The 23,336-nt window shown below is 40.4% G+C and overlaps 1 protein-coding gene across 1 annotated transcript; it reads right to left on the reverse strand.

The window, feature by feature from the left end:
• Positions 1-955: 955 nt before the first annotated feature.
• LOC148879679 (crooked neck protein, putative / cell cycle protein) lies at positions 956-19,254 on the reverse strand. The gene is made up of 7 exons (XM_088961296.1): positions 17,930-19,254; positions 17,695-17,760; positions 16,602-16,746; positions 16,300-16,518; positions 1,970-2,186; positions 1,617-1,812; positions 956-1,207 (listed from the first exon to the last, which is right to left on the reverse strand). The coding sequence occupies exons 1-7, from the start codon at positions 19,084-19,086 to the stop codon at positions 1,093-1,095; spliced, it is 2,115 nt and encodes a 704-aa protein (XP_088817422.1). The 5' UTR covers positions 19,087-19,254; the 3' UTR covers positions 956-1,092.
• Positions 19,255-23,336: the final 4,082 nt, after the last annotated feature.

Below are 23,336 nucleotides of genomic sequence, written 5' to 3' on the forward strand. Positions count from 1 at the left end.
GATTTTTCTTCTGTGAAATTTCACAGGTGTAAATCATCATATAGTATACGAGATCACATTGGTGCCCATGACAAATAAGGGAGATTTTCCCAATACACATTGAGATATGCATGTGGGATGTTTCTCTGTGGGACACAAATGAACTCGTAATATACTTCCCAACAAAAGACCTTAACCTTGGGAGGAGGTCCACTCTAGATTCTTTTAATTGGGAATCAAAGAGGAATCGGAAGATGAAGAGATTCATAAAGACGAAGCACTGGAGAATTTGCCTAAGGTGGAGTAGGACCAGATTACATCATCCTCTTTAAGGTCGTCAAAGCAAACCCCATCAAGGAAGTTGATCAATTCTAGAGACAAAGTTCCACTTAAATGTTGAAATACGAGAGAAACGAGAGATGGATTTAAAGCTGGATAAAGAAAAAGGACAGAATTTATCTTTCCCAATTCCCATGAATGTCCCCCCAGTAAAAAAAAAAAAAAAAAAAAGAAACGATCCTGCAATGGATTTCTACGGGGAAACCAATGTTGCCCTAACATACAGCACAACACCCCAGCAGTAACATCAATATCATAAGTGCCACCAATCAATATTGTGTGGAGTTTATCAAAATCCAAAAGAATCTCCACAACCATTTGTCGAATAATGCCAAATTCTTGTTCTTTAATTACCCGCTCCCGACACTCCTTTTCTTTCTTTTACACACAACAGCCCAATTAATTGCAATAAATAGATATAGTTATTTGTTTTATATTTAATTTTATATTCTACTGCTTTATTATACAAATTTACTGGGTTTCAGCTTCCAAATCGATATCTAGATACATAAATTAATTGAATTCAAATCTATATTTCCATGCTCCCATGCAGTGTTATGTACAAAGAAAGGGGCAAGTGGTGTCTCGGCTCTAGAGGGCTGCCAACCAGGAAGGTAACCAGACGATTCAATTCCACTTGAGATGGGGAAGGAAAAATTTTTCGTTAATCACAAGAAGTTTTACAAATCGTTTTTGGTTAAGATGGTTTCTGATGGCCCACAAATGCATTGAAGAACCATTCAGATTTGTGCTAACAACAATAGGGAGTTATAATCAGTCCTCATCAGAACCAACTTTTTGCCTCTTCCACTTGTAGGCTGCTTCCAGGATTTTGAGATTCGTAGTCTGAGTCTCCTCCGGGAAATGATAATCATAGTATTCTTCGTACCTGCAAGGTTCCATTTAGAATTAACAAATAAAATCACCCAACGCAGAGAGAAGAAATGAAGACAAAAAGAACTAGTAGCATGAGCTGATGAGAAATTGGCCAAAATTTTTCAGACAGCACTTAGCAAGGAACTTGGCCAAAGTCGAGTTCACATCTGCTGCGCAGTACTCCATTGCAACCCCGCAATAAAATGCAAACACCCCAGCATTTGCAATAAATTCAGGACACCATGTCAGCTGACAGCTGACATTTTATTTCAAACAGTGTGTATGTATTTCATTGGGGGTCACACGGTTGTTCTCTTGCCAAAGTCTGCATGCCACCCACGATTCCAAGATCCTAGTCTTAAAACGTTTCCATCATCACATTCTGTATAAAAGAATAGAGAGCATAAAGTTGATGGACATACCCAGCTGGACCATCCTCGGATACAATTGGTCTCCTCTTCTTCAACTTCTTTGGTAACTTACTTTGGACTAAACTGATGTCTCCAAGACTGCCAAAGCTACTCTCCATATTCAGCCACTCTTCCAAAAGCATAGCTCTTTCCTCTTTCAGTTCAGGTGCAGATGTTCTAAAGTAGTTAACAGCTTTCTCGAAAACTCCTGGTGCATTTTTTGAAAATAGAAAAATGAAAAAGATTGTCAGAATTAATGCAATTAAGATCCAAATTAATGTATCTATGCATTTGTGTCTGTTATATATATATATATATATATATATATATATATATATATATATAAAAGAAAACAAATCCCATACTTCTAGCACGTAGGAGACACTGTTTTCTTCCATTAACTAATTCTTCATCATTCTCTTCCTGCATATTTGAATCCTTGTCTTCTTCTTGCATAGCAGATGCCTCAAATTTTGCATAGCTTATCCACACCTTCAAGTGCTTGGTGCGATATAGTAATCTCTCATAAAGCTGCCTGGTTCTTTCATATTCTCCCTCTGATATCTCAAAGTCTATATAAGCCTGTTATCCGGAAAAAGCTGTTACTCCCATTTTCAATTTGAGTGTTTGGACTCACATCAAGATACCAAAAAAAAGTTGCAAAATGCAGAGGCATGTATAGCAGTGATTCAAAACTATCTACATGTAAACCAAGTAGGGGTGTACAATCGGTGAGTTCAGTTTGGTTCAGTTAGAACCAAGAACCTAACCAACTATTCAGTTTAACCATCTTCCCCAACTGAACCGAACTGACTCCAACCAAATTCAGTTTGGTTTGGTTTAGTTTGGTTGGGCCCTGATTCCACATAAATGGTAAACAATAACATTTAAACAATTAAACATTCATCCTGGTTCTACATAAACAATTAATGAATAATGAATAATTAATAACTAATAAGTGTTATTAATTAAGAGCTAGAATGGCCCCGAAGCCCAATGGTTTTAATTAGTACTTAGTTGATTAAAATCTTTAGATAGTTTAATTAACTATTATTTATTAAATGTTAGAATAGGCCCAAAGCCGAATTGGCCATTATCCACAAATAATTAATAATTAGTCTAGGTTTTAATACTTCAATGGCTTAGATTCTTTAAACAATTTAATTAACTATTATTAATTAAAAGTTAGAATAGGCCCAAAGCATTGGGAATTGCCGACATGACCATTGATTAAGAAAATAATTAATAAGTATAAAGATTTAAATAGTAAGCATTATATATTTAATATACTTAATTAAATAAAACCACTATGTTGGTTTTCAATTAGGTTCGGTTCAAATCTCAACCAAACCGATAACTGATTTTTTAAAAAAACAAAAACCAAACCAAACTAGCTTATTCAGTTTGGTTCGGTTCGGTTTTTGGTTTATCATCCAAATTTGAACACCCCTAAAACCAAGTCCATACTCTGGTTCTGTTTGACTGCTTCACTGGTGACGAGAATATTAAGTATCAGTTTTTGATAGCCAGAAGCACTTGGTTTTAGTGAAATACAAACAGAACACCCACCCCAGAAAAAAAATGACATGGAACATTATTTGCAAGTTTCCATCCCTAGGGAAGATCGAAAAGGACAGGTTGAAGTAGTGAGAAATGATCAAGGGTCCAGAATTTAACAATGGATATGACACTTAACAGAACAGAACAACATTACAGGATTCATGTGACCAATCCCATATGGGGACAGGGCTGAGTTGAGAGCCAAGTCGAGTTCCACCCCCACCCCAAACCACATGACAGGTTTTTTAAGGTGACATTTCAAGTAAAAAAGAGAAGTTTACCAATTAGAAGAGCAAAAAGAGGCTAAAAGAAGACTGTTAATGCCTTGATGGATGTGCATAACTTATTCATGTAATGTGGGATGGAAAAGTTGATGTTATCATATTTCTTTTTTTTTTATCAATAACAACAGACTTCAATAAATAGGAATAAGCTTACAAAGTAGAGGAGCTAAAGTATTTTAACTCCCCAAGAAGGTGGGCAGGCACCCAAAAGGAAAAGAACAATTACAACTGAGCCCAGAAACCAGAATCCCTATTCACCCCTTGCCTAGCCAATCCATCAACAAAGGAGTTTGCATTTATCCTTACCCAAGTACACTGAACTTCCATGTTCTTGATCAGCCATTAGAATTTTCTCTTTTCATTGCTGTAGCTCCAAAGCTTAGAGGTGCCTTATTTTAGCCAATTCACTACAATCTCAGAATCTCCTTCTATAATCAATTTCTTGACATTCAGGCCTTTAGCCCTTTGTACCCCTTCCAAAGCTGCTAACAGTAGAAGATCAAGACTGTAATCAGTCTTGAATCCTAATAGGTTTTAGGTTTACAAAACAGAAGAAAAGTGAGAGAAAAGAGAAGGAATAGAAGAGAAACAGGAGAACACAAGGGGTTGAAAGGAGGGACAGATTCTAACAGATCTGCCGCCGCCACTCTCTTATTATTTATAGGTTATGTTCAGTACATAATGGAAAGGACAGATCTGTCCTTAGTACTTACATGATAAATAAAGTAAATAAAAACTGAAATAAATAACAATTGAATTAACAAACTAACCCAAACTGACACTACTATAACTGAAGCAAATAACTACACATGCTGTCCTACGAACACAGTGGGGCCCACATCAGTGTCTATCTCTAACTTCTTCCTTGGTACAGCCTTGGTGAGGATATCTGCAAATTGCATATTAGATGTGATATACGGAAGACACACTTTTTGTGATGTGACCCTCTCTCGCACAAAATGTCGATCAACTTCGATATGTTTAGTTCTGTCATGTTGCACTGGGTTGTAGGCTATATTAATAGCTGCCTGATTATCACAATACAACATTAAGGGCTTTTCATAGTCAATACCCAACTCTTCAAATAGTGACCTCAGCCATAAGATTTCAACCACTCCATTAGCCATTGACCTGTATTCTACTTAAGCATTGGAGTGGGAAACAACACTCTACTTCTTACTCCTCCAAGAGACAAGGTTACCTCCCACAAGGGCACAATATCCAGAGGTAGACCTTCTTTCATCAACACTCCCAGCCCAATCGGCATCTGTATAGACCTCCACCCTCATGTGATTATTGTTCTTGAGCAGTATACCTCTACCCAGGCATCTCTTCAAGTATGCTAATATTCTCTCTGCCGCAAGAAGATGAGAAGTTCTAGGGGAGTGCATGTACTGGCTAACAACACTAACTGCATAACTGATATCTGGCCGAGTGAGGCAGAGATATAGGAGCTTTCCAACCAACCGTTGGAACATAACTTTGTCTTCAAGAGGCTCCTCGCCCTCTGCACTAATCTTGTGATTTTGTTCAATGGGTGTATCAACAGGCTTAACACCCAACTTTCCAGTTTCCGCCAACAGATCTAGAACATATTTTCTCTAAGAGATAAAAATCCCCTGCTTGGATCTAGCAACCTCAATACCCAAAAAGTATCGTAGTGCACCAAGATCTTTCACCTCAAACTCTTGATGAAGGAGCTGTTTGAGGGACTCAATCTCATGGTTGTCATTTCCTGTCACCACAACATCATCAACATATACTGCAAGTAGTGTCAGAGAGGACTCCACCCTCTTGATGAATAGTGTATCATCTGACTGGGCCTATACATAACCAAACTTTCCAAGGTCTAATCTGAACCTATCAAACTAGGTTCTAGGTGACTGCTTCAAACCATACAATGCCTTGTTCAGTCGGCAAACCTTCTTACCTATCTCTGTATCATAGAATCCAGGAGGCAACTGCATGTAGACCTCTTCCTGTAAGTTTCCATTCAGAAAGGCATTTTTAACATCCATCTGGAAAAAGGGCCAAGAACGATTTGCTGCAAGGGATAACAGAACTCGGATGGTGGTCACCTTGGCTATTGGGGCAAAGGTCTCCAAGTAGTCTATACCATAAGTCTAAGTGAACCCCTTTGCAACTAGTCAGGCTTTGTAGCTTTCAATGGAGCCATCAGCATTATACTTCACAGTGAACACCCATCTGCATCCCACCGGTTTCTTTCCTTTTGGTGGGTCAACCAGTGCCCAAGTATTATTCTTCAACAGGGCATCCATTTCGACTTGCATTGCATCTTTCCATTCTAGAACTGATAAGGCTTCTTGCACTATTCTTGGAATAGGGAAATCGACAATGGAAGTGAGATAGGACCAGTAAGATGGAGATAGACGATCATAGGATAAGAATTGTGAGATGTTGTGAGTTGTAGAAGTGGTGCAATGTCGTTTCCCTTTGCGAATGGCAATAGGGAGATCAAGGTCATCCACAAGAGGGGAAGTAGCAACAGTGGGAGGTGTCTCAGTAGGCTCTGGATCTGGAGCCGTAGAAGGAACTGGAGCTGGCCGGGACTGCCAATGACTAGGATCAACCTGCCTGCATCGCCTGTGATAGACTCTCAACTCCTGCTCCCTCTGACCACCCTCACCACTACAGCCTTCATTACCCAGTGGAATAGGTAAAGGAACAGCCCCACTTCCACTCTCACTGCTCTCCCCCTGAGGAGAAACCCTAGGATAATAGGGTGTCTCCTCAAAGAAGGTGACATCCATGGAGACAAACCTTTTCCCTGAAACTGAATCATAGCAGCAATAACCCTTTTGAGCTTGTGCATGACCGAGGAAAATGCATTTGGAGGCCTTAGGTTCAAACTTGGAATGATGAGGCCCGAGAAGCTAAACGAAACAGGTACAACCAAAGGTTTTAAGGGGAACAATGAGCAACTCCTCGTCTGGGTATAGAAGGGAAAATGGGGTTTTCATATCAAGAACCCGGGAAGGAACTCGATTAATGAGATAAACTACCATGAGGATAGCATCACCCCAGAAGCGAATAGGTACATTGGAGGTAAACATAATGCTTCTAGCCACCTCCAAGATATGCTTATTCTTCCTTTCGGCAACGCCGTTCTGCTGTGATGTATAACCCTTTTGAGTTTATGCATAACCGAGGAAAATGCATTTGGAGGCCTTAAGTTCAAACTTGGAATGATGAGGCCCAAGAAGCTGAACAAAACAGGTACAACCAAAGGTTTAAAGGGGAACAATGAACAACTCCTCGTCTGGGTATAGAAGGGAAAACGGGGTTTTCATATCAAGAACCCGGGAAGGAACTCGATTAATGAGATAAACTGCCGTGAGGATAGCATCACCCCATAAGCGAATAAGTACATTGGAGGTAAACATAATGCTTCTAGCCACCTCCAAGATATGTTTATTCTTCCTTTTAGCAACGCCGTTCTGTTGTGATGTATAAGGGCAAGTCCTCTGGTGAATAACTCTATGGCTAAGAAGGTAGGAAGTTAATGGCTGAGCAAAGTATTTCTTTGCATTATCAGATCCAAGGACTTTGATTTTGGCCCCAAACTGAGTGAGAATCATCTGATGGAAGTTTTGGGTCAGAGCAGGAACCTCATCCCGAGAACGCATAAAATAGACCCAAGAAAAGCGGGTATGGTCATCAACAAACAGTAGAAAATATCTGTACCCACCCATAGAAGATATATGATATGGCCCCCAAACATCAGTATGCACAATATCAAAAGAGGAATTACTCCTTTTATTACTTAAAGAATAAGAGGTTCTACAATGTTTGGCAAACTCACAACTCTCACACCTCAACTTTGATAACTCAACAGACTCAAATAAAGCAAGAAACAGACTCTTCAAAGACTTAAAAGACAAATGACCTAATCGATTATGCCAAAGCATAACCGGACTCACAGACTGCGAAACAAAAGACTCCTTATCCACTAACTCCTCCCAATGAGAACTCTCTCCAAGCATATAGATCTCGTTCGTCTCACGGCCAGTCCCAATCACCTTCCTCGTCTCCAAGTCCTGAAAAACACATCGGTCAGGGAAAAATGTTACTGAACAGTTCATGTGTTTGGTAATACTACTAATTGAAAACAGGTTAGTATCAAGCTTAGGAACATGCAAGACAGAAGATAAAGAGATAGTATCCGATAGCTTGATGTCCCCCTTGCCTGAAATGGGAACAAGAGAGCCATCAGCAATGGATACTCTATCTCGGCCAGAGGACAAGTGATAAGAAGTGAACAATGATGGCAAGCTAGTCATATGGTCGGATGCACCTGAATCTATTACCTAGTAGTGGTCAGTATTACCTGGAGCTGAAGCATGGTAAGCTGAGGCTCGAGTACCTGAATGTGCAAATGCAGATGTGACAGGAACTGATGGCGACTGAGATGGCTGAGCTGAACTCCCAACTTCCTTTTCCAACTGTATAAGGGCAGCCCGAACAGTGGCTAAAGTCTCTAGGGATGTACCTAATGAGGATGTTGAATCAGTGTTTACGGCCACATGAGTATTACCCTTCTTATTTCTTAGTTTTGCTGGGACCAAGTGAGGATGTAGCTTCCAACAAGTATCTTTTGTGTGCTTGGGTTTCTTGCAATGTTCACATACCAAATCCCGTTTATCTTCCTTCTTCCGGTCCCTTTCTGAATCACCCCTGACTTAGGTTTAATAGCTGTCAGGGCTGGGAAAGGGGGTTGAGGCTGAATCATGACTTTCCTCCTAGTCTCTTCACTATGCACCAGGGAGTATGCTTGAGAAAGGGTCACACTATCTCTTGTCAATATCTGTTGTCGCACAATGTCATATTCTGAATTCAAACCAACCAGAAACTCAAATACCCTATTCGTCTCGACTTGCTTTCCGTGAGTCTATGCATCTTTGGGACTCTCCCACTCAAGGGTCTCTAGATGGTCAATCTCATGCCACAAGGATTTCAAGGTAGAGAAGTAGACAGAAACTGGCTTCTCTCCTTGTTTAAGGTTGTTCACCTCACACTTCAGTTCATAGGCTCTGGCAACATTAAGGGGTTAGGAATAGGTTTCTTTCACAAGATCCCATATCGCTTTGGCTGTCTTTGCCCACAAGTAATTTTGGCTGATATGTGGTTGTATAGAATTACACAGTCATACCATAACCAAATAGTTCTCTTGAACCCATTTGGTGTATGTTGGGTCCTCCTTGGAAGGTTCTTTCACATCTCCCAAGAGGTAACCCAGTTTTCCCCTTCCTCCAATAGCCATCATGGCTGATTGAGCCCACTCCAAGTAATTTAACCCATCAAATCTCATAGTTGTAATCTGAAACCCGATTTCAGATACACTACCATAACTGTTGTTTCCAAAACTACTTTCTCCCTGACCCTTAAACTCCATCTTTGATCAAGAATCAGTGGCTACAAACTGTTAGAGCCACTATACCAGAAAACAGAGTGAAATCAAGCAGGTCTAAAATCTGATCTGAAACCAACACAAATCTGATCTGATCTGAAATCTGATTTGAAACCAACCCAAATTTGATCTGAAATCAATCGCCTATCACAGTATATGCAAGAAATCAACTCAAATCTGATCTGAAATCAATCGGCATGCACAATACCAGGTAGCCTGTCAAGGTTTTATCCTCTAGAAGAGCAATCTAAGATGCTATTTTCTGAAATCACTATTGTGGGGCCCACTACTGTGAGAGCAGAATTAGGGTTTCAACTGTAGGTTTGAAATAAGTGCTCAGTTGCACTCTCCAAGCAGTCCGCACAAGCGAGACTTGTCGTAGGGTCAATATGAAACCCTAAAACCGATCACCTCTAAGAGAGGAGGGACCCAACAGTCAAACCCTATAAACAAACTTAAAACAGTTCGGCCTCTCCTTCTAGATAAGTCCAACCTATCTCAACTGATTGCAGTCTCTGAAACTAAATAAAAAAAGACTTACTTATGGATCTCGGTTTACTGCCTTCCAGGGTTACTTGAACCCTAACCTTCGCTGCTTCTTCCTGATTACCAACTCTCTACAAGCCGCGACAAGTCCTCAACTGCTGCGAACCTCTCCTGGTAATCTCCAAGATTCAGCCGCCGAATACTTCTTCATGAGCTTCCAGCCCTAGCTAGTCCTCATGTGGTCGGCTGGACTAGACACACATGAGAAGCCCTAGATAGGCTCTGATAAAGTAGATCAAGACTGTAATCAGTCTTGAATCCTAATAGGTTTTAGGTTTACAAAACAGAAGAAAAGTGAGAGAAAAGAGAAGGAATAGAAGAGAAACAGGAGAACACAAGGGGTTGAAAGGAGGGACAGATTCTAACAGATCTGCCGCTGCCACTCTCTTATTATTTATAGGTTATGTTTAGTACATAATGAAAAGGACAAATCTGCCCTTAGTACTTACATGATAAATAAAGTAAATAACTAAATTAACAAACTAACCCAAACTGACACTACTATAACTGAAACAAATAACTACACATGCTGTCCTACAAACACAATGGGGACCACTGCTGTGGAGCCACACCAGTGTTCTCTACACTAACACCTCAGCCCTCAAAGAGTCTCCCACTCCAATTGGGCCAAAGAAAATAGCTATTACATTCGCTTTCTCATCTCTTAGCATCCCCCCCCCCAATACCTAAAGGCCTTGGATTCCCCATGTTGCTGCCATCAAAATTTAGTTTGATAAAACCAAGAGGTGGAGAGTCCCAGGTGGGATTCGAGGTCTTCTTAACTAAGGCTGAACTTGCAATTTCTTTCCAATTTCTTAACATATCATCCGTTGAATAATCTGTAAACAAGTCCATTGTTTTCAACCAATGTATTACCCTTATATGGATCACTTCTAGCATAGTTTCCAACCTTCTCTCCTATAATGAAAAAATCCTTGAGTTTCTTTCTTCCCATATAGTCCAGTAAACAGAAGCTCTCACACATCTCCACATGATCCTTGACCTTTTTGTTGGGCAGTTGAAAGAAGAGGAATTAAACAAACTTTGCACATTCAATGCGGAAATCCACCTGCACCCAAACAAAGAAGCAAACCATTCCCAAATATTTTTTGCCAAATCACAGGATATTAGTAAGTGGTAACCAGACTCACTAGCAGCTTTGCAAAGAACACACTAGTGAGGAGATAAACAACTATTGGGTCTTTTTCTTTGAATCAAATCACCTATGTTGACTCTTTCCAAGAAAGCTTCCCAATAGAAACTCCCAACCTTCGGAGGTATAGGTTGACACCACACTTCTTTGGCGGGGAATGACAAGCCAATAGGAACTGCTAGTTGTATTAGGGCTTTAAAGGAGGCACAAGTAAAGGAGGCACAAGTAAAGGAGCCTGAAGGAGACAAAGTCCAGATCCTGCTATTTGTTTTTGTAGGCTCCAAGAAAACCCCATCAAGAGTGGACATGAGAGTTAAGGTACTATCCAATTCTGTGTCCCTGAGAGCTCTTCTCAAACCCAAGTTCCATCCAAACCCAAAAGTTGAGTTTGAGGGTACAAGTGCAACTGGTTCATTTTTGAAGGTGGAGATAGCAAAGAGGGCTGGAAATTGGTTTTTCAAAGGAGAATCCCCAACCCAAACATGTTCCCAAAACTTAATGAGATTACCCGAGTGCAAGTCATACCTGATCCAGGGAGAAAATAAAGGTAGAATAGCTTGGATTGCTTTCCAATGTGATGCTCTTTAGTCCTAGCCAGAATCCCAGAGTCCCATCCATTCTCCGCAAGCCCGTGAATACTACATATTATCTTAGCCAACAGTTTTTCCTTTTCCAATAAAAATCTCCACAACCATTTCCCTAGTAGAGCCAAGTTTCTCTTCCTTATATTCCCAATGCCTAGACCTCCGTCCTGCTTGCTCCTACACACCACCTCCCACCTAACCCTATGGTCCTTTTTCTCCTCCCCTGGCTCCCAAAGGAAATCTCTCGTTAGCTTTTCCAACTTGCTAGCCACCCTTGTAGGCACCTTAAAGACCGATAGGTAATAAATGCCATCATATTTCTCTGCTTTGTTTAGACAACCTTTATTCAGTCCAGTTCATATCAGGACTTTTCTTTTTGGCCACGCTTGTTGGTTGGTGTTCAAACTAATATTTTTTTTTCTTTGATCAATAGGTTCAAACTAATAGTTTCCTAAACAAAATAGGAAACTACTAATTATAGACCTAAAAAACAGGAAACTCCCTAAAAATAACAGGTGATTTAGTAGAAATTATCTAGTTTAGAATCTATCCATTTAGAATTCAAATCCAGGTGCAGTCATCAATTCCTCATTTCAAATGTTCTAGTAAGTTTCTGAAGCCCAAACCTACCTAAAAATTAATTTATTGTATCCTCTATTGCCATAAAAGTTAAACTACATCAGTCACACTCTCTTGAAAAGAATTCACCCTCAAACTCTCATTGTCATGCTCCCCATAATAAGGTGAAAAATGCTGCACATTGCTGATTTGCAAATCCAGTGGCAACTTCATTTTGTAAACATTATCATTAATCCTTACTAGAATCTCACAAGGATCAATCTTCTTGGGCTTGAATTAATGATATTATCCATTAAGATACCTCTCTTTAGAAAGATACTCCCATACTTCATCTCCAACTTCAAAGGCATGTTAACAATAAATGTCAATCAGCTTGCTCCTTTAGAGACATCCTATAATAAGGCTTTTTAGGAAGGGTTGTATCAGGAATAAGATCAATATGGTGTTACATGCTACACATGAAGCAATTCAGGTGTCAATTCTTCGAATAAAAACATCCTAAAACTCTTCCGATAGGGATTGTACTTTTTTTTGTTCTGGAACACTATCACCACCTTACCGTCAAAAGTATCCCTTTTTGCTACAAAAGCAAACACCATCTCCTGCTCTTCCAGCTCATACTCGTACAGATTTGGAAATGCATACTATTCTCTTCCCCTTTTCGAGCTCCTTTTCACTTTAGGAGACATTAACGTAAACCATCCTTATGAATGATATAACTGCTGGTCCAGCCATCTAACTTAATTTTCTATCAAACATTCAAACTCATAAGGTCTACCAAGCAAAAAACATGTATCACCAATGGAGAATGGCACAAGGTAGCATTTGTCATCTTCTAGCACATGGCCCTTATTCCAACCATGCAAGATTGTAAGGCCTGCGGATATAGCTCCATTTTCAAGTTGAGCTTTGTTGGTGTGAAAATTTTAATAAATTCTCATGCAACATAATCACTCAATCAAGTGATTGAGTTTTTATTATTTTGGGTAAGGCCCATTTAGGGAATCATACGGATTGTTCCCCTTAATTACATCTCCACAAGAAAGTAGAGAACACTTTTTGATTCTGACTTGGAGAAATGAATGCATAGAACAAAAGAAAAGAACAATAGGGTACTTAAAAAGAACTTTTCATTTGCTTTTCTTTTACATCAAGTGTACAAGAATGAGAAGAAAGAAAAAGAAAATACAATTCTCTTTTCTTTTTATTACAAAGAAAATTTCCTTTTCACTCCTTTCTTCACGATAAGTTATAGTAAATCAAATGAAATTCTGATTGTAGACAGCCTTAATCCTTGGAATTTTGCATACAAAAAGGGAACCGTAGTCAATCAAACTGAATATTTGATTGTAGATGATTTTCATTCCTCTGCTCTTCATTTGAAGGGAATCATAATCAGCCTTCGAGAATTAAACTATAGATGGTTTAATCTCTAACTTTGTCTTGAAAGAGGGACCATAATCAACCAAGTAGAGGCACCTGGTTGTAGATGGTTTATTCCCCTCTACTCTTCATTTTCATTTGAAGGGAACCATAATCAGTCTTCGGGAATTAGATTGTAGATGTTTAATCCCCAACTTTGTCTTGAAAGAGGGACCATAATCAACCAAGTAGAGGCACCTGGTTATAGATGGTTTATTTCCCTCTATTTCCTTTCTCAAAAGTGAAAATAAAAGAGAGAGGAAGAATGATACATAGTAGAAGACATTTATAGGAAGCATTCACAGAGAGGACTTTCTTTTTTCTACCTGTATTAGTAAGACTTTTCCTTCCTTGCCTTCCCTTGAGCACTTCTCTTTTCTTCTCTCCTTATCTTTGCTTTTCTTAAGAATCTCCTGTGAAAATTTTCTCCGAAGAGTCCCTCTGTTTTTCTAGCTTCCCCTTAAGGACCTTAAATAGGGAGTGGGGTAGTTATGTAACTACCTCCTCCTCCTAGGTGAAGGACGCCTGTCCCTTCCACTTAAAGAGAGGGAACTCCCATACGGGATACTTTTTATAGTTTTAATGATTTGGCTAGCAGACAAGCCAACCCACTTATTTGAGTTCTAATTTATTTAAATATTATTTGGACTAAAAAAATGGCTTCAACAAGCTTATTCATAGTTTCTTGGGAAATTACATATTTTATGAGTAACGAAGAAAGATTTTATAAACTGAAGAAAAAGATTACAAGTAATTAAGTCCAACATTGTTAAGCTAGTCCTTGTTACCTAACCCCTTTGTGTCTTATGAACAGAAGTTACACTGTAACCCCAAATACAACCATTCCCTATTAACCCCCTGCCTTGCATATGAATAAGCTATACCATGATTATGTCCCTCCTAACTTTCTTGCAATTTGTTTAGCCTGCCTCAAAGTATGCCAATGTTTTTCTATATTACCATTACTCAGCATCTCACCTCTGTTCTAGAGGTTTGAAGGGAAATTACATTCTTCCATCTATCAGGGTCTATATTAAGCTTGGTGTGATAACCAGCAATGGTGCACTTGGTGGAAAAGATATCATTCCTTCAACTTTTGTTCATTGACTGTTTGGAGCATAAAGTAATTATAAATACATCAAACAAAGACTAAGAGTCTACACAAAAGAACATAATATGCATCCCCTACCTCTTTTTATTAAGAACCTGAGTTTTTTTTCAGATAAGTATTCATTAAGAACCTCAGGTTCCTGTAGCCGATATGATTTCCAAAGTCCCTACCTTCTTTCACCAATTGTTGTTTCCGGTACACAGGCAATCCAATGCAAAATGACCCATTCTCTGCACTGATAACTTCATACCAACCTTATGAGCAGCCGGTTTGGACATGGTAGCTTGTTTGGTGGCAAAAAATAATTTTGACATTTTGCAGACTGAAGAGCCTTGACTAAGATTGGAGATAGGCCTACTGAGCTGGTAAAAAAAGGCTATTACCCAATGTTCATTCCAGCTATCTGGGATCTTGGGAGGGGTATGGATACAGTCTGGTCCTAACCTTTGGCATTTTTTTTTCACAAAGTTGCCGCCCTCAGACACAAACTTACATTTTTATGCTTGCCAGCCCAAGATTTTACCACTACACCAAGTAATGGCCCCTACAGGGCCTACTAGGCTGGTAATGAAGCTAAATTAATTTTCGGGGCTGGTTTGCCCCACAAACTCTTCTGGCTGGCTAGAAAATTGTGGTTCTTGGTGTTCTACTAGATGATTAATTAGATTGCTCAATTGTGTGATCAACTCTTCTTTGTTCCCCATGTCACATCAGCTCTTGCATGCTCCTCATTTTGTTCGCACAAATCCATGATAGTCTTTATGGTAACCACTTTAGCTTCTTCATCAGAACTGGGATTGAAGACCTTTTAAGGAGGTATCTTAATTCTAATACCAATTAATGTAGATCTAGTTGAAGGTAGCCTCACTTTAGAATCCAGCAAAGTATGCTTTTAATCTGGGGACATTCAGAGAACAGTTGCTGGTTTTCTTCTAGTGACAAAAACTACAACTCACTTCAAACTAGCATCCCAAACATTCTGGAATAATAGAAATCCAGAAAATAGAACTTAAAAAATAGTGGTAGACTCAAACTAAGAACACCCAGAAGAAAATAACAGCTGGTTTAGAAACTATCAATTATAAACTGTCAGCTTCCAAATCCAGGTGTAGTCTTTTTTTTTTTTTTTTGAAAGACAAGGTAAAAAATTTTATTGATGATAGAGGAAAGAGTTACAACAACATCCAGATGTAGTCATTGATTCCTCCTTTCATATGTTTTAGCAACTTTGAGATGTTCAACATCTCTATGGAAATTGATTTGTTATATCTTCTGTCATTATGGGAGACTGAACTAGGAAAACCCAAGTTACAAAAAAAAAGGAAAAAAAGAAGAATGATGTTGGAAAGGAAGGGGTCAATAAATGGCATAGTGGGAATCAACAGAGAACATTCTACATTATTAATGTCAGAATCCCTAGGGAGTTTCTGCATGACATATAGTGATTCCAAGGGGACATTTCTTGGTGTAATAGTAAAATCTCTAATCACGAACATGAAAACCAAGGTTCAAGTCTGATAGTGAACTTTGTAACCAAAAAATAAATAAAAAATAAAAAAGAATAGAATGGAAAAAAAAGTTAGATCCACGTCCAGTCCAGTCCTCATAAGACACTGGATGCCAAGACCACATTTGGTAATGGCCCTTTTATATCTGTTGATTATCAAAAAAAAAAAAAGTAACGCCCTTTTATATAGTGATTGGTACTTGATGACCTTCCCCCACTTCCTGCCCAACAGGAGAAAAAAAAAACTATTTTTTCTGGTATGCAAACCTTATGAAGCCTTATTTTATTGTGTTGCTTCTGTTTGTACAGGGACAATTAAACCTTAAAAGGGAAAACATTTAACTGTTTCCAACCATGAAAAATACAGTATGCAGAATTGAAATGCTCTTGCTATATCTTATGGCAATGGCAACTAAGAGTGATTTTACCATTACAAAGGCCCGAATAAGAACCCTTAAAAGAACAACAGGCAGGCACTTAATTTCAAGCAACAAAATTGAGAAGATTCCTTATATACATACCTTCCACAATAGTTCTGGCATATCCAAGGCAGGTTGATCTATTGCAAGTTCAAAAATAGCTCTAGCCCGTTCAGTCTCACTCAAAGACCTCTCCAACTCTGCATATTTGCTCCACGCATAGCAGTTTTCTGGTGCCCAATCCAAATATTTCTCATAGAGTTTTCGACAACGATCAATATTACCAAGTTGCAACTCTATTTCAATATACTTCTTAAATATCTGTTTGTCGACATGTAAAGCAGTGAGCACAGAACCACCTAAATTTTTTAAAGTTGGTTAAAAGTAGTGGACATATTTAATACCTTATCTTTGGGAGCCTTCCCAATAGCGTTGCCTAGGATTAGCCGTGCAGCCTTAAGATTCTTCTGCCGTATTTCAAATTGAGCAGCCAATAACCAAATCTTTGCAAATGAGAACTTCTCATGTGGGATCAACTTAAGGCATTCCCTAAAAAAATGCAAATAAATTAAATATATTTGATAACCGGGGAAACCATACATCTATATCATGGGGGGACATTCCCTGAACAAATGCAAATTAAATTAGATACATCTGATATCCAGGGGGAACCATACATCCATATCATATTTTCATTACTTTTTCCCTCTCTCTCTCTCATGCAGAACAACTTTAGTCAGATCGTTCAGCTAAAGCTGATGGAACAATTATAGCAAGCCATGAAAATTTTTTTGGTGGATAATGTTAACATATTGGTTGTTTGGTCATAATACATCTTGAAAAGGAGATGGATGCCTTCTGCAAATGGGAAAACGGAGAAACACCTATAAACAAAGAAAAACGATGGTTTCAATGATCAATGCTAAAGGACGGGTCAGAAAAGAATATCTGAAGGAATTAATGGCATAAAATACCATATAGTCTTAACATTCTTAAACAAAACAGTGGTATATCGGTTAAGAGGAGCCATATAGAACAAAATGAAGTAGGTTCTTTCTGATAATCATATACATTTGCTCTTAATAGTTAATACTAGTCCAACTATCCCTCAATTTTCTGCTTCTTATTTTTTTTTTCATCAACCCAAACACAGCTTTAAATATATTTATCCCTGGTAATTAGCCAACTACACTGAATGAATTCTGAATACAAATCGAAGCTTGCCCGACCTCCCAATGAGAGTGGAGCTTCTCAACTCAGACAACAAAGTTCATCTGAATAGAAGCACTATCACTAATGAACTTAACGGCCATGCTCTTTTACTTGTGTGTGTGTGTGTGTGTTTCTGTTTGCAACTTTGCATACACACATACGGATATCTTACAAATAAATTGGTCACAAACAGATATAGTTCAAATTCTTAACGGATAAATGATAATATACAAAATTTTCAAGTCTAATCAAATCCAATTTTTATTTCTACTAAGTGAAAAATACATGTATACTTCTCTTGTTCGCTCCATGTCTTCTGCATCAAGCTCCTCATATAAAGCATAGTTAATCCTGTATATAAAAGTGAGACAAAAAAATTTAGAGTAACGAACAGCAGAAAATAAGTGGTAGTGTCACTAAGGAAACTAGACCTTAAACTTCTAATCTGACAATAGCTGCAACACATCAAGGTATAGCTACTATGCCTACTAACCCATATCAACAAAGATAGGGAACCTACCATAGGTAGATATATCGTTGCCAATAGCGCTTTTCTGCAGCAGGGGGAACATTAGCGATTGCTCGTTCATAAACTTCTCTAATTCTCTCCTTGTTACCGACGCTCTCTTCTAGTCTGATATAATCAAACCAGTGATCATAATTTAGAGGATTCTTTCTCACCTCTTCCTCATACTGAAACCTCCTCTTCCCCACAACTGCATCTTCTATCCCTTCCCTATCCCCGTACTGCTTCTCAAACGCGACAAACTTCCTATACAAGTCTTCGGCTCGACCCTTTGGTATATGGTCCAGGGCAAACTTATAAATACATCGTGCGCGCTCCATCTCCTTACAACGTTCTTCAAATTCCGCAAACGCAACAAATAAGTTTTCAGCCTCTTCGTCGTCCGCCAATTTCTCAACAGCCCTCTCATAACAGTTTCTGGCCCTAGCGACCTCTCCGTTCTTCATCTCGAATTTGGCGTATCGAATCCATGCTCCGACCTTTGGGTGGCACTCTACAAACCTCTCAAAAATCGCCCTTGCTCGCTCGACTTCATTGTATCTAAGCTCGAATTTGACATATGAAAGCCAACCTTGTTGGTCCGGCATCCAACTCATCCAACGCTCAAATATTTGGCGTGCACCTGCAACATTTCCAAGCATCTCCTCCATGTGAATGTATTTGTACCAGAGCTGATCCACACGAGGGAGAAGGGTGACTGCTCGATCCCATACATTCCTCGCATGGTTTATGAACTTGTTCTTCATCTCCACTTCGGCGTACTTGAGCCATAACGTATGATTTCTGTAATCCACTTCGAGAGCCCGTTCCCAAACCGACCGAGCTCGAGAAAAATCCTTCTGCGATTCCTCCCATTGGGCGTATTTTATCCACACGCTGACATTCCATCTGGTTCTGCGTATTAGGTCTTCAAACTCCTTTCGCTTTCGAAGACGATAGTCAGCAAGTTCTGTTGGGTCTGTGATCTTCTGTTTGGGAGGTCTAATCTCAGCTTCTTGACGTTCACGGGCTTCCCTGAGAATCTGTTCAGCGGTGATCTGAATCGGCGCGGGGGTCTTGTTCTTGACTCTCGTTGGTCGGGGGAGCTTAACCTCGGTTTCTTTGCGCGTCAGATATCCTAACGTAGGATCTGATTCTCTCGCGGACGCCATGGTTGATTGCGGGAGCTCCGTTGACTCCTGTCCTACGAGAATACCAGAGGGACAGATAAAGATAGAGCAGTTGACAGGAAGATTATACAGCCGGCGAGAGAAAGAGGGAGAGTATGCAAGAGGGTTAGAGGACGGACCAGGGTTAAAGAGGCAATAGGCGAGAAATTTCAGATTAGTAACCTGTATTTTGGGGCTAGTGTCACTTTCATCCCTCGAACTTTAAAATGTGCCAATTTAGTTCCTTTCGTTAATCAATCGTTGAGTAGCATATAAAAAGACATAAATACCCTTATAATGACATCTAATTTTCTTTATTAACCGCTTATTCACACCGGTTCTAAAATGAAAATATCACTAGAAAATTGTCTGTAGAACGTCCTCTGCCTCCTTCCACCAGTTCCCGTCTCATGCACATATCCATCTCCTTTGGCTTTTCAATCCACACTCTTTATTATCCACGATCGAACCAATTGGTAAAGCGCTTTTAATTACGAACTCAGTTGGTAAAAGCAATAGAGTTCTACCAGCAGCTACCATGAAGCAATAGAGTCTGTAAACTCTATTTTTTCCCTTGTGGATCACAATGTTTTAAGTTTTGAACGGGTGGAATGAAGAGATATCATGATTCATGATGAGGAATCTATTTGCTAATGACAATGTCTTTTTAGGTTTTGGATTTCCACTTTTCTTTGTTTCTTTTCGTGTATCTCCAAGAATCCATTCTACACATGCACTCATAATGCATTTAACACTTGATGACTTGAGCAGGAAACCATCCCTTCCTTTTTAGATGTTTTTTTTTTATCTGAATCCATTCTACAACCGGCCTTTTTTTATCGGAAAACAAAATACAAAACATAAATCTAATTTAAGACCTAATCGGCTAATCATTACCAGAGAGTTTTCTTTCTTTCTATTCCTCGTTTCAAGATGAGCAAAGCTTGTCGTCCCCGATGGTATCGAATCACCACTAAACGTCACAGTAAGGCTCATTTTGGAAAGAGTACAAATGCAAAACCTTATATATTATATTATTTTGTATGTATTTACATTCTACGAATTTGCATTTATACTCCCTCCTGAGCCTAAATGCCTCCGGCTGATTGAAACTCAATGTCTTCGGCTCAACCAAGATCTTCACGGTCATTGACTCATTATCTACAAACGAAGTGCCCACGTTTGTCAGCATCTGGGTGTACTTCACCATGGTGGTGGTGGCTCCACCTTGTTTGAATGGGACAGCAAACGAAGGGTAGTGATGACATTGTTGTGTTGTACTTCCATTTCATTTCTTCTCAACGAAGAAGATAGTGAACAGTATTTTATTTTCAAAGTTTTAAATTGTACATAACTGCTGGTTGATTAACGGTAAGAATTAAATTGACACATTTCAAAAACTTAGATATTGGATTAGCATATTTTAAAGTTCAGGACCAAAGTGTCATTGGGCCCAAAGCACAGGTATTAATATGAAATTTTCCTTTTTTTTAGTTAAGCATGAAGTTTGGTCTAAGCTTGGTTTTTTGTTAGGCCAGAAATCGTATCCTGGTCTTTAGGTAAATTACAGACAGCCACTAAGCCACAGTGGTCGAAATCTTCTACAACAGACCTCCCTGAATTGTTGGATTCCAGTACTTTTGCCCCATCGCTAGAAATATATCGGCTAAATTATTTTTTAAACATTTTTAAAACAATAAAACCTCAAATTAAGGGTGAGGATGGATCGGTTCAGTCCGATTCCAATAGAAATCTACATTGTCAAAATTGGTTTTAGGGTTAGTTTTGGCTTTGGAGATTTCAGGATCAATTCTAAGCTCTACCAATAAAACATGCTCTTTCATTGCTCCCAATTAGACCTCTTCATGGGCCCGCCCAGGCTCTATGTGTATCAACAGAATACACTCAGGCCTGAGCCCGACCCGACTCGACCCGATCCAATCATTGGGCCTAAGTATTGAACCCACCCTCATATAAAACCCAAAGCCCGGGCCCAAGTCTGACTAGAAATTTGAAAACTATTTTTTTTTTTATTCAATAAAAAAGTGTTTTATATTTATATTAAAAACCTTCAAAACTCAAAAATAATAAACATCTCACTATTATTTGGAAAAAAGAGAAGAAGAACAAAAAATATTATATATATATATATATTATTAAATAAATATATTTTATTATTTAATATATTGTATCAAGTCGGGCTTGGGCTCAAGCCAGGCTTCTTTGAGAAAGCCCGAGCCCGACCTAAAAAAATTTCAGGCCCACATACCTTTTATTTCCTTACTATTGTCATTCTTGGAGAGCTACATTCTCAAATATGTATTCCAGACAACGTTTCACATGCAATGCCACACTGTTAGCGGCTAATAATGGTGGACAACATATGTGATGTAGGGTGATTTAGCATTACCTCGTAACACGGGGACACGTGGACATGACCTGGCATGAACAACAACTCAACATGACAGCCTGGCCGCAACCCGGCGTAACAAGCTAGACGAAGCCTGACCAAGCGACTCGGCGGGAGTAACAGCTCGCTAGGAGGTGAGGCTCAGCCCGCCTCGAGCGCAAGGCCTAAATGCCCCGATCTCCCGCAACCCTGAGGGACCCGAGCTCCCCGCGAAGGAGCCCAAGCTCCCCTTGAGCCCCGAACTCTCCTCTCCTAGGGAGCCCCGAGCTCTCCACTCTTGAGGAGGGGGCATCTCAGCTTTTGGCTAAGTGTCCCGTGGGAGAAGTACCTCGGGACTACATCCGCAGAATCTGTACCTACCGGATCAGAGTAGTTCGGTAGCCTGTAGGGAAGATCCGCCTGACATCCGTACCTGCCAGATCTGGTGGTAGTGCCCACATCTCTTGCCAGGCAGCATCGTGCCTGCTGTCCTTGAAAATCATAGCACGCCTGACGAGTTTGTACCCTGCAGCAGCAACCCAAAGTGGCGGCCTGCACCTGCTACCTCAGTCCTGGCAGTAACGGCTAGGGCAGTGATGGTTACACCTGATGTGACCGACCTCCGGTATAAAAGTACCACCACCCTCGCAAAGCAAAAGTATTGAAGCTTAAGCACTTTCAGCACTCTTACTCTCTACTCTCTTTGAGATTCTTCTCCACTCCTAACTTAGCTGTCGGAGTGTTTCCACCGGGATATCTCCCCGGGAACCCTTCACTTCCTCCTTCCTCACATGTGTCGATCGTTCCAGCCGGAAGCCAGGTCACAATCAGCTAGGAGTGCCCAGATCGTGCAGCATCATTTGGCGTTGTCTGTGGGAAGCGCTTCAAAAGGCCTTCCTGTAACCTCTGTACAACTCTCTTCAAAGAACTGTTCGGTATCATTAACACTTATGGCTTCCTCCAGCAACACCGAACGCCGAAACACCCCTGAAGAACAACTCCAGTTACCCACTGTCTGCATCGGTCAGTTCATCATCCCTCTCTTTGTGGACGGGGTCCCTAGTCTGACCGTCCTCCCCCCGGTGGCACCCATCACTGTTCCACTGCCCTCTACAGTCGGAACAACCTTCGCTAAACCCACCATCCTCCCTCCGATGGCCAGCCAAGGTCAGCTTGAGGATCTGATGCAATGCATGTGAGCCATGCAGGCTCAGATGCAACAGTCCCAGCAACTCCAGTCCCACTAGCAGCAAGTGATGCACCAAATGTCCCAATACCAATATCAACAACAGTTCCCTTCGCTCCCCCCCCCCCCGACATCCGGTGACGCAGCCAGCTAAGCCTCAATGCCGCAGTGAACTCCCTTCCTACCAGGGGGAGACTTCAGCATCATCTCATAAAAGAAAGGGGAGGATCCCTACCCCCGCCATGCTTCCCACGGTCAAGTCAGGGGCTTCCCAGCCGATTAGGCCGGCGTCACCCCAATACTCATTGTTCGAGCCTCTGCTCGCGGAGAACAGGTTCGAGGTGCTAGCCGGCGACATGGAACAAGGACTTGCCCGCAACAACCGGTAGCCATCCCTGCCTCCCCCTGGGCTCGTCGAGCTCAGCAATACTGAAGCCAGCAGCACCAACGCCGAGTCGGCCAAGAAGCAGTGAAGACATCGCTGATCTCGCCGAACTACCACTGTCCACAACTTTCCCGAGCTCAAGGGAAAAATAGAAATAAGCTCGGGAGAGGTAAGAGTTGCACCACTCCTCTCGGTCCCCTCTCCTTTTCCCCGGAGCTTCTCGCAGTCCCCATGCACAAGGACTTCAAGCTCCCCCCGTTGGACAAATATGATGGGTCCTTCGACCCCAACGA

This window comes from Nelumbo lutea, chromosome 1, assembly GCF_056320005.1.
Source record: "Nelumbo lutea isolate HS-2025 chromosome 1, American lotus-T2T, whole genome shotgun sequence".
In the NCBI taxonomy this organism is placed as follows: Eukaryota; Viridiplantae; Streptophyta; class Magnoliopsida; order Proteales; family Nelumbonaceae; genus Nelumbo; species Nelumbo lutea.